Consider the following 11,997-nt stretch of genomic DNA (forward strand, 5'->3'; position numbering starts at 1 on the left):
GCATTGTGATGGTTTCTCTAAGGTGGACACACAAGCATTTAAGCCCCGATCCACATCCCGGAGCAACTCTACTGTAGTCCACACCCCAGCCTGTTCACGAGTCAGGGATGGGCACCCCACAACTGGCATTGCCTGGCCTTAGAGAAAAGCTCATAATCTTGGGAGCCACAGCTGAGGTTTCTTATGGCTGCAGGGAATTTGTCTTCACTGCAGTCAGATTAAGATTTAGTTCAGGTTCCTCATTAGCCTTTGTGAAGCCCACAGAGGCATCCTCTGTAAGAGATGCTACCAAAAGTTCCTGACTGCATTCAGCCTGGAAACTAGGCTTACCATAGATGATAACTAGTCTAGAAGATGCTCTCATGAGCATGGTGACAGGGCTCAAATGTGCCTGGGAGTTCTACTCTTTCTCATTTCCTAACATGTAAATATCTTCAAAGGCCACAGCAGGAGGTTTTACTGAAACTGAAGAGCCCCCTCTGGTTAATCTTTCCCCCAAAAATGTCATCTGGAAATTAAGCACAATTTTGCTAAAATAAGCAAGGATTTCACCTAAATGAAATTAAAGAGGGTTATCTTATTTTTTTTATTTAGCACTTAAAATAATTTAGAGTGTGAGAAATCAGATTGTTCAGGGTCACACACCCCCAAGGACTGCTCTCTAACAGCCCTCCTCCTGCCTCTGCCCGGGGGTTCCAGTCTCTCTCCTCCACCCCTGGACTCAAGTCTGCGTGGTGTTGGCCACACTGACTGACAGCCAGGGGACATGCACTCACCAGCAGGGTGTGTCCCTCCGGTCTTCACAATGAATGCTGGCCCAGTTGCCAGCAGCCTTCACGCCAATGTTCTCCCGTCAGCGAGGCCAGGCCCCCAGGTGCCACTGGAGTCAGAGGAGGGCAGCTGGCGTGCGCCAAGCAGCCACTAGGAGCCACTTCATGCCAATGCTCCACTTCCTGCACGCCACAGTCACGTTCAGCTGCAAAAGTAGTTATGCTTTGGGTTTTTTTGTTTTTTTTTTTTTTAAGAAAAAAAAAAGGAAAGGAAGAAAGCAATTAAAGGGGCGGGGGGGACTTAAAGTTTGCACCTCAGCATGAGTCACCGAATCAAAGTTCAGCAACCACATGCAAAACAAACCCTCCGTGAGGGCAGCAAGTCTCCGTGAGGATGGCTGCGATTGGCTGCACAGCAAAGCCAGGAGAGGCTCCATGAGGAGAACAGCATTCAGAGTCCAAGGGGGAGAACCCGTGTTCCAAGTGGGAACTTGGAAGAGAAGTTCTCCTGCCTCCAGCTGAGAAGATGATCACATTCTAGCTGCTCCTGGGGAAAGTCAGTACTCACAGCTGGACACAAACATAGCTTGCAGGAGGAAGAATGTCAGGGCAAGAGACAGAGCAGAGATGGCTACGGAGATATGGGTGCATATGGGGACATGGCACAGGGAGGACTCTGTCCCTGCCTTCACGAAGGGGAATTCCAAACAAGTCACGAAGTCCTTCTGACTAGGGACCAAGGCACTAGCCTGTGTCAGAGATAACATGGCCCTGTGGCTCCCTACTGCCGCCCTGCGTGGCGTGCGTGGTGGCTTCTCTACCACTGTGGCAGGGGAAGTCTGAACCCACCTGACCACAGCATTCTGCAGACTGCCTGGTCTCTAGCCTCACCAGGTACAGGCAACAGACCCAAAACACTGAAATTATTTCCTAAATTTGGTGATGCCCATCAGGGGTCAGAAGAAGAGGAAAGAACACAATAACCCACACAGTAGCCCACCTCCTAACAAACCTCCCTGTCTCAGGCAGCAACTTGCTCAAGGACACACAGTCAACCAGTTGGCCAAGGTGGGTTTAGAACCCAGGTGTTGGTGCTAGGGAGGTAAGAATGGCACAAGGTAACTGGAATGTGTAGCTCTTTTTATTTATTCACCACCTGTCTCCCAAAGAAAATGTGAAGCAGTGTAGATGATTAAAACATAGAGAATGGAATAATTAAAATAAAAAATTAGGCCAGGTGCAGTGTCTCACACCTGTAATCCCAGCACTCTGGGAGGCCAAGGCGAGAGGATTGCTTGAGCCCAGGAGTTCAAGACCAGTCTGGGCAACATGGCCAAATCCCAGCTCTACAAAAAATATAAAAATTAGCTAGGCATAGTGGCACATACCTGTGGTCCCAGCCACTCTGGAGGCTGAGGTGGATTGCTTGAGCCTGGGAGGTTGAGGCTGCAGTGAGCTGTGATTGCACCACTGCACTCTAGCCTGGGTGACAGAGTGAGATCCTGTCTCAAAAACAAATAAATAAATTTTTTTGAAAGTTCAATCAGAAATCCTTACCAGAAAAAAAGAATATCATACTAGAAAGCTAGATTAGAGTAGTCACTGCATTAGAACACTAATTCTAGCTTTGAAATTTTCTGGTACAATGGATTTTCAAGTAACAGCTCCCATTTTTTTCTTTTGCTGTTGTTGTTTGTTTGAGATGGAGTCTCGCTCTGTCGCCCAGGCTGGAGTGCAGTGGTGTGATCTCAGCTCACTGCAACCTCTGCCTCCTGGGTTCAAGCGATTCTCTTGTCTCAGATTACAGCTGCGCACCACCACACACGGCTAATTTTTGTATTTTTAGTAGAGATGGGGTTTGAACATGTTGGCCAGGCTGGTCTCGAACTCCTGACCTCGTGATCTGTCCACCTCGGCTTCCCAAAGTGCTGGGATTACAGGCGTGAGCCACCGCACCCGGCCGACAGCTCCTATTTGTTTAGCACCAATGATATATATGGTAGTTTACATCAAAGTGCCCTAATCCCCACAACAGCTCGATGGCATTGGAATAATTATTCCCATTTCCAGATGAGGTTATCGGGGTTGAGAAAGGGCAGCCAACCTGCCCACGTTCACTCATTAAGTGGTTGAGTGAAGATGGAAGCCCAGGGCCATCAGGCTCAAAAACGTGCTTTACACAAACACACATTGCCTCCAAGCTCCCAAAACCATAAAAAAAGATGCAGAGTTTCCAAGAGAAATAAATACATTCCTGATGTTAAATTTTAGGAGAGATTGGCCAGGTGCGGTGGCTCACGTCTGTAACCCCAGCACTTTGAGAGGCCAAAGCAGGCGAATCACCTGAGGTCAGGAGTTCGAGACCAGCCTAGCCAACATGGTCAACATGGAGAAACCCCGTCCGTACTAAAAATACAAAAATTAGCCGGGCATGGTGGTGGGTGCCTGTAATCCTAGCTACCTGGGAGGCTGAGGCAAGAGAATCATTTGAACCCGGGAAGTGGCAGTTGCAGTGAGCCAAGATCTAACTGTTGCACTCCAGCCTGGGCAACAACAGCAAAAATCCATCTAAAAAAAAAAAATTAGGAGAGATCTAAATCCTTACATTGAGTAAGAAATCGTCAATATCTTCAGCTCAAGTCCTGTAGAAGATGCCATGTTGGTTTTCAAATGCCCATTCTTCACCACACGCCCCAGTAAAAGCTGAGAGTAGGACATCATACCTCAACTCAAGGGAAGGTGTTTCTATGGGGAAATGAGCTACCGCTGTCCAAGAGCCTTCTTCTCTAATCATCTAACCAAATAAAGCAACAGAACTCAGAGACACATAGTGCAATGGCTTCCTTGGATGATCTCTTTCAAACACTAGATGACTGAGCCACATTTTTTGCAGGTATAAGATAGCAACCAATCAAAGAAGAAACTCTCTGAGGATATTGCCAAGTGCAACCTGGCTGTGCATGTAAGAAAAGATGAGCCTGGGCAATGAAGTTTAGGAATCCCGATGTGTACTCAGCCCCAGGTGAGCAGCATGCCCGCACGGGATAGGGGCCAAAGTGGGCAGCACCAACTGCTTCTCAAAAGAGATTCCGGAATCGGCTCAACGCAGACAAGCAAGCATTTGGTGGAGGCCCCCAAAATTCTGCCATAAATTTTGGAGACATTATTTAGGCCAGAAAAATGGTTATTTGATTTAAGAAAAGAGCCACGCTACAGTCTTCTTACAGTATCTGATTTAGAGAAACCTCATCTTGAATCCTCCACAGCTAAAATGATTTTGCTGCCATGACTCTGACAAGCTGGAAGAATGAAATCGTTGTTGAGGCTATTTATTGCACACTTGAGCAAAAAGTAAGGCCTTCCAGGGGTTACAAGTTTAGCTACAGCATCACTGACCCAAAACTAGGCTCTGCCTCTGAGAGATGTAAGAGATGTAAGAGAAGGCGATGGCGGCCAGGTGCAGTGGCTCACTTTGGAAGGCTGAGGCAGGTGGATCACGAGGTCAGGAGTTCAAGACCAGCCTGACCAACATAGTGAAACCCGTCTCTACTAAAAATACAACAATTAGCCAGGCATGGTGGTGTGTGCCTGTAGTCCCAGCTACTCAGGATGCTGAGGCAGGAGAATCACTTGAGCCCGAGAGGCAGAGGTTGTAGTGAGCCAAGATTGTGCCACTGCACTCCAGCCTGGGCAACAGAGCGAGACTCCATCTTAAAAAAAAAAAAGAGAGAGAGAGAAGGCCGTGGCTTTCCTCTTGCTGTGTCAGTGGGGCCAATGTCCACACATCTCTGGACACTATTAGAGCACTGAGAAGAGAGTAGGACAGTGAGCCTCACACACTTTCTCCTTCTGCCCTGTTTAAAATTGGCATTGGATCTGCCCCAAAGCTATTTCTGCCCATTCTGGCCCTTGTGGTGAGACTGAGGTCTGTGCTTTCAGGAAGCAGTCCAGAGATGCTGAGACGGTGGATGGCAGACGTGTGGGTACGGACCGTCACCACAGAGGAAGACACAGATGCCCAGAGAGATAACATTTGTCCTGGAGACTGGAAGCCCATCCATGGGTCCAGGTGGGGACCCCCTGGCTTGCCTGCCCCTTCTATCTACAGCATCAGTGAACACCATGAATATCATTGGTTGTGTAATCTGTTTTTCCAGTGAGCTAAAAGAGAGTATATATAGCTATTTGCAGTGGTGACATGGACACCCATGGGTTGGGCCCCACTAGAAACTGCTCAGCTGCTCTCCAATGACTCGTTCACCAGCAGCATGGGAGGGGTCCCCATTTCTCCATATCCTGCCAACATCTGAGATTGAGACAATCTCAGTGCTTTCTGCTAATCTGATGTGTGAGAAATGGTATATCATGGTTATTTTAACTCTCATTTCCTTGGTTACTAGTGAACTTAAGGATCTTTTTATATGTTTCTTGGCATTGCAGTTTTCCTTTTTCACTCTTCCACTGCCCATTTTCCTATTCTGTAGACTTTTTTTTCTTTTTATTTGTATTAATGTTTATATGTTTATTTTGTTTGTTTGTCTTGAGATAGGGTCTTTGTTGCTCAGGCTGGAGTGTACTGGGATAATCATAGCTCACTGCAGCCTTGAACTCCTGGGCTCAAGCCGTCCTCCCAGCCAAGTAGCTGGGACTACAAGGGTGCACCACCACACCCAGCTAATGTTTTAAATTTTTGCAGAACCATCATCTTGCCCAGGCTGTTCTCAAACTCCTGGGCTCAAGTGATCCCCCCTGCCTCGGCCTCCCAAGGTGCTGGGATTACAGGCATGAGCCACAATGCCCACCCCAAGTTTTATTTTTTACATTCAGGTCTTTAATCATGACCTGGAATTTATTTTGATAAATGGTATGAGAAATAATCTAAGCTCTTTTTTATTGTTTCTTTTTTCTTTTCTTGCATATCTTGGTAGGGAAAGAATCTAAGCTTATAATGGCAGGCAGTTTGGTGTCATGAACTTGAAGCCAGAGTGCTCTGCTACTTATTAACTGTGCAACTTTGAGCAAATTATCTAACCTCTGTACTTCAGTTTCCTAATATGTAAAATGGGAATAAATAATCTTTTCTACCTCATAAGGATACTGTGAGAATTACAGGAATTAGTGTCTACAAAGTACTTAGAAGAGTGCCTGGTGTATAGAGACCCATTTTTCTGGAAGCTATAGTTCTCTTACAAAAAGCCCCCAGGGAACTATGAGATGGCCTGTACTAACACACTACCCATTGCTAGGAAGAGAGACTGAATGAAAAGACATGAGCATTATGGGAAACAGGTAGAGGAACCTTGGGTTGAAGGCAAAGAATGAGTGACGATCGCATGTTAAAATGAAGCACCTACTCCTGGGCTAATGATGTGGGATTATAAGTGGTCACATTTGAATGCCTGCAACATTCTAGGTTTAGAAATGTGGCCTCTAAGACTCAGCTCAGTATCTGTTCAACATCTTTGCTAACCTCTAGCCAAAGTGCTGGGTAGCTTTTCTTGAGCTCTGCAAACACCTTACACCCTATAGTGGGTTAAATCGTGCCCCCAAAAAGATATGTTCAAGTCCTAACCTCCAATATCTGTGAATGTGACTTTATTCGGAAATAGAGTCTTTGCAGATACAACTAAGTTAAGAAGTGTTCATACTGGATGAGAGTGAGCCCTAAATCCAATGAACCAATGATGGGTGTCTTTTTTTTTTTTTTTTTTTTTTTAAGACGAAGTCTTGCTCTTTTCCCCCAGGCTGGAATGTGACGGTGCGATCTTGGCTCACTGCAACCTCCGCCTCCTGGGTTCAAGTGATTCTCCTGCCTCAGCCTCCCGAGTAGCTGGGATTACAGGCACCTGCCACCAAGCCCAGCTAATTTTTTGTATTTTTAGTAGAGATGGGGTTTCTACATGTTGGCCAGGCTGGTCTCGATCTCCTGACCTCAGGTGATCCACCTGCCTCGGCCTCCCAAAGTGCTGGGATTACAGGCATGAGCCACTGTGCCCAGGCAGGGTGTCTTTTTAAAAGAAAGGACTGAGAAATTTGGAGAGAGAGACACAGAGGAGACGCAGGGAAGAAGGCAACGTGAAGACAGAGGCAGAGATGAGGATGATGCAGCTATAAGCCAGCGAATGCCATGAGAAGCTAGGAAGAGGCAAGGAAGGATTCTTCCCTAGAGGCTTCAGAGTGAGCATGGCTCTGATGACAGCTTGATTCAGACTTCCAGCCTGCAGAACTGTGAGATAATAGATTTTGTTTTGTTTTGTTTTGTTTTGTTTGAAACAGAATCTCATTCTGCCACCCAGGCTTAAGTACAGTGGCACAATCAGCTCACTGTAACCTCAAACTCCTGAGCTCAAGCAATCCTCCTGCCTCAGCCTCGTGAGTAGCTAGGACTACACGCATGCACCACCACACCTGGCTAATTTCTTAATTTTTGTAGACATGGGGTCTTCTTTTTTTTCTATTTTTAAAAAATTTTATTTCATATAAATCTCATATGGTACAAAAGTATTACATGCTTGGGCCTGTCTTGCACATAGGAGGTTCTTTCAGTTCTTCAGGCCAACCTTCCTTCAGAGGCAAATAAATAAGAAACATATGTAGGACATATTTAGAAAATTTTTTACCATAATGAAAATATGGGAACATCTTATATTTAGCATAGTTTAGCAATTCAGTTTATGTCAATAAATTTAGTTCACTGCTGGAAGGCACTTGTCACAGAAGAACCTAATAGGCAGCAGGTATTTTAACCTGTAGGAACAAAATGTTTAACTTTTTTCTTGTATTTTTTGAAGAAGGTACTCTATTTGTACATTCAAGTTTGGTTGGCCTTTTTTAGTCTCTTTGTTCAATATTTTAAACACTTCCATTTTCTTCTTTTTGTAGTGCCTTTGGGCTTCTCTCTCCTGTTTTCTCCTCTCGAATTCTTGTTTCTTAGCAGCACGTTTAGCTTGTACCTGTTCATATTCTTCTTGTGCTTTTTGATTTGATGTTTTCTTTTTATTTTTCTTTGGAATTGTAAAGGAGTTTACTGTTTTACTACATTGTTCTTCTGGCTGAGGCTGGTCAAAGCTACACTGATCTTCAAATAAAGCCTGGTCAATGCTACACTGTTCTTCAGGCAAAGGCTGGTGAACTTGTTCTGACAAAGCATGGTCAACTTTTTTTGGTTGCTTCCTAAGTCTTTCCTCTATCTGAAAATAGAGATGTTTCAGATTATCTGGGTATCGATCTGTGAATTGAGATTCCAGTGACGTTTGGGCCTTCTTTTCCTTCCGTAGCAATTTCTTGTAACTTTGCTGTATTCTCAGTTTTCTTCGAAAAGCAAATCCTTGTCCCTTGCGAACGTTCCCCACGAAGGCTTGCGGGTGGTTAGGCCGCCACGTCTTCTGTTTCACATTCTTATTCCTGTACCCGAACGTGGAAACCCCTTCACCACGCACCTCAAAACCACCAGGCCGCCACTTCGCCGCCCGCCTCACCGGCACCATTGCAGCCGACTAACTGCGTCATCGACATGGGGTTTTCTTTTCTTTTTTTTTTTTTTTTTGAGACGGAGTCTCGCTGTCGCCCAGGCTGGAGTGCAGTGGCACGATCTCGGCTCACTGCAAGCTCCGCCTCCCGGGTTCACGCCATTCTCCTGCCTCAGCCTCCCGAATAGCTGGGACTACAGGCGCCCGCCACCGCGCCCGGCTAATTTTTTGTATTTTTAGTAGAGGCGGGGTTTCACTGTGTTAGCCAGGATGGTCTCGATCTCCTGACCTCGTGATCAGCCCGCCTCGGCCTCCCAAAGTGCTGGGATTACAGGCGTGAGCCACCACGCCCGGCCGACATGGGGTTTTCTTGTTATTCAGGCTGGTCTCGAACTCCTGGCCTCAAGCAATCCTCCCACCTTGGTCCCCCAAAGTGCTGGGATTATAGGTGTGAGCCACGATGCCCAACCTTGTTTTAAGTCACCCTGCTTATGGTAGTTTGTTGTGACGGTCCTAGGAAACTAATACACCCTTCAAGCCCACAAACACTTTCCCTCAGAGCTCTTAGTTGTGATAACCATTTACTCACAGCTAAGCACATTCTCGCTGTCTAATGAGAAGACCGTGAAAGAGCTATGGAGTGAAGCCTTGAGCCTGGAGGATGGGTTGGCAGGCCATGGGGCAGCTGTCTGCATGTGATGCAGTGTTGCCTGTGCCTGCCCGTGCTGGGGTTGTGCAGTGAGAGGGACATCTAGGACAGACCTAAAAATTAAGCATGTATCATGATCATGCCTGTCGTGTTATTTTCTGTAAGCATATGCCAGGGGAAAAGACCACGAGTGTGTGTTTTTTGTGCGTTCTTAGAAAGTGAGTAGTAGAAAATGATCAATATAACAATGAAACATCACTTATCATGAAGTTAAAAGTGTGCACTGCCGCCTGCTGAGATTGCAGTGCTTTCGAGGCTACTTTCTTGATCTATGTGAGGCACTCTCTCCTGTGCCATGAATCCAACAAAGAGCCTGTGCCCGAGATGCTTCCAGGTCAGCCCTCGGCTACACATCCCATGAAAGCAGCACAGGCCACGGTCGACCATGTGGGCTCCATTCTGATCCTGCTTACACCCTATCAGGTTTACTAAAACCACATCCATCCCTGGTCGTGCTGAAGATACTGGTATCATTTCTGTGATGACAAATGAGTGATTATGTAACAAAGACTGTATGACTTTAACGTTGTTGTCGTTGCGCCTATTCTACGTTCTAGCACTGCACCAACTTGGATATCAAATGCAGAAGAGATATCAAAGTCCTCAGCGTCTGCATCATCTCCTCTGGGAAGCCTGATTGATGTACATCTGCATTTGGGGTGATGTGTGGAATCGATATTGAATGAAATCGTGTTCAATGCCATGTGAGGACTGTGGTGCCAACCCATGGTAAAGGTCCTACATACAACGCCCAGAGTAACTTTTCTCAACTATCCCAGTGCCACTTTCTTCCTTATTTTCTGGGGCCTGGCAAAGCAAATCCAAGCTTCTCAGTTTTGCATTTGGGACTCTCCCTTTCCCAATTTCCTCTTCCCTCCTGACACTCATTGCCTTCCCCGCCTCGGCAGTAGTCAGACACCGCCCTGCTCTCCCTCTGCACCTGGCTTGTTACCACCTTCATATGCCTTTGTTCCTGACTCAGGTTTCCCCAGCTCTCTCCACCAAACCAAGCAAACAAAACTTTTCTCTTTTTCAGGAGCCAGAGGTCACTGGTCTTGCTGTAGATTCATAGCAACAAAGAAGCATTACCTAACTTCTCTTTTTACACAAACTCTCTTGCTAGAATGATACTGTATTTGCAACCTTTATGTGTGTCCAGCTTCCTAGTACTCTACTCATTTAAGTAAATAACAGCAATACAACTTTTTTTTTTTTTTTGAGACTGAGTCTCGCTCTGTTGCCCAGGCTGGAGTGCAATGATGTGATCTCAGCTCGCTGCAGCCTCCGCCTCCTGGGTTCAAGTGATTCTCCTACCTCAGCCTCCCAAACAGCTGGGATTGCAGGTGTGCACCACCACACCTGGCTAATTTTTGTAGTAGAGACGGGGTTTCACCATGTTGGCCAGGCTCATCTCAAACCCCTGACCTCAAGTGATCCACTTGAGGTGGATCAGTGCCTCAGCCTCCCAGAGTGCTGAGATTACAAGCATGAGCCACCGTGCCCAGCCAATACAACTTTTTAATTGCCCATAAAAACAACACTCAAAAACCCTGCTCATCTGCCCATTCAATCAACAAGGAATAGCAGAGGAGGCGAAAACATAAAATTGTTAACTCTTGACAGTGCCCCTAGCAAAATTAAGCCTAACTAGTAGTCGAGTGTGGGTAAAATAGGGTAAGAATATAGATTTTCCCATTAGCAGAAGAGTAATTAAAATGACTTGCTTTAAAAAGAGTTCTGGGCTGGGTGTGGTGGCTCATGCCTATAATCCCAGCACTTTGGGAGGCTGAGGCTCTTAGATCACTTGAGGTCAGGTGTTCAAGACCAGCCTGGCTAACATGGCAAAACCCCGTCTCTACTAAAAATAACAAAAATTAGCAGGGCATGATGGCAGGTGCCTGTAATCCAAGCTACTTCGGAGGCTGAGGCAGGAGAATCACTTGAACCTGGGAGGCGGAGGTTGTGGTAAGCCAAGATCGTACCATTGCACTCCAGCCTGGGTGACAAGAGCAAGACTCCGTCTTGAAAAAAAAAAAAAAAAGAGTTTTGAAAATCAAGGGGATCTCCACAATCTGTCATTTAATAACAGGAAGCCCAGGGTTCTCTCAAATTTCCCATCAAAACATGGTTTCATAGCAACAGCCACTGAAAGGTAAGGTTCCTGTGATTTCGATTTTACTAGCTATTATGCATTCTTTGTGACTCAGTCTAGATGGGGTAAGAAATGTCAAACTTAAGATTAAATGTTTTTATGATGAGTGGAAAACCAAGATGAAATATGTTTTTCAGTAACTAAAAAGCAACTAATTTATTAAAAGACATTTGTAAAAGTATGATTGCTGAGTGTATTTAAAGTTTCTTTTATTTAGCCTTTAATAGTTCTGATCAAAATCTTTGAAAATTCAACTGGTAAGAAAGATTAAGCTGAAACCTTACAGTGAAGTTATAATAACTGAGAAATTTTAGGCTCCAAATAGTTTTGGTATTTTGTTTTGTTTTGTTTTTTGTTTTTGAGATGCAGTTCCACTCGTCACCCAGGCTGGAGTGCAATGGCACGATCTTGGCTCACTGCAACCTCCGCCTCCCAGGTTCAAGCAATTCTCCTGCCTCAGCCACCCGAGTAACTGGGATTACAGGCACCTGCCACCACACCCAGCTAATTTTTGTGTTTTTAGTAGGGACAGGGGTTCACCATGTTGGCCAGGTTGGTTTCGAATTCCTGACCTCAGGTGATCCGCCTGCCTCAGCCTCCCAAAGTGCTGGGATCACAGGTGAGCCACCACACCCAGCCCCAAACAGCTTTTTAACTTAAAAAATATCTGACTACCAACAGCTCACTCAATCTTTTTTCCGGGGGAGGGGTTGCGGGGACAGGTTAGCAAAAGCCAGTAGAATATATAAATGGAGACTGGTTTTAAGAGTTCACCTAAAACCTAGAGAAGCAAAAGAGAAGAAATAGGAAACATGGCCACTTTACCGTAGATTAGTAGTAGTATCATGAAGCCAACACTGCGCTGTATCTAATCAAGGATACGTGATGAACACTACG

General features: G+C 45.7%; 2 protein-coding genes across 2 annotated transcripts in view; both read right to left on the reverse strand.

Moving 5' to 3' along the window:
- The window catches only part of ZC3H12D (zinc finger CCCH-type containing 12D), a 38,199-nt gene extending 37,221 nt beyond the window's left edge, over positions 1-978 (reverse strand). Inside the window, exon 1 of the mRNA XM_004044812.5 lies at positions 777-978. The gene's annotated coding sequence lies outside the window, so the exon portion shown is untranslated. The remainder of the gene's footprint in view (positions 1-776) is intronic.
- Positions 979-7,473: 6,495 nt separating this feature from the next.
- LOC101127867 (thyroid transcription factor 1-associated protein 26-like) lies at positions 7,474-8,257 on the reverse strand. The gene has a single exon (XM_055390827.1). The coding sequence runs from the start codon at positions 8,255-8,257 to the stop codon at positions 7,535-7,537; it is 723 nt and encodes a 240-aa protein (XP_055246802.1). The 3' UTR covers positions 7,474-7,534.
- Between the last annotated feature and the right edge of the window lie 3,740 nt (positions 8,258-11,997).

Source organism: Gorilla gorilla, chromosome 5, assembly GCF_029281585.2.
Source record: "Gorilla gorilla gorilla isolate KB3781 chromosome 5, NHGRI_mGorGor1-v2.1_pri, whole genome shotgun sequence".
Taxonomy (NCBI): domain Eukaryota; kingdom Metazoa; phylum Chordata; class Mammalia; order Primates; family Hominidae; genus Gorilla; species Gorilla gorilla.

Coding starts and splice junctions, on each gene's coding strand:
- LOC101127867 (XM_055390827.1), bottom strand. CDS start 8,257: ATGGTGCCGGTGAGGCGGGCGGCGAAGTGGCGGCCTGGTGGTTTTGAG.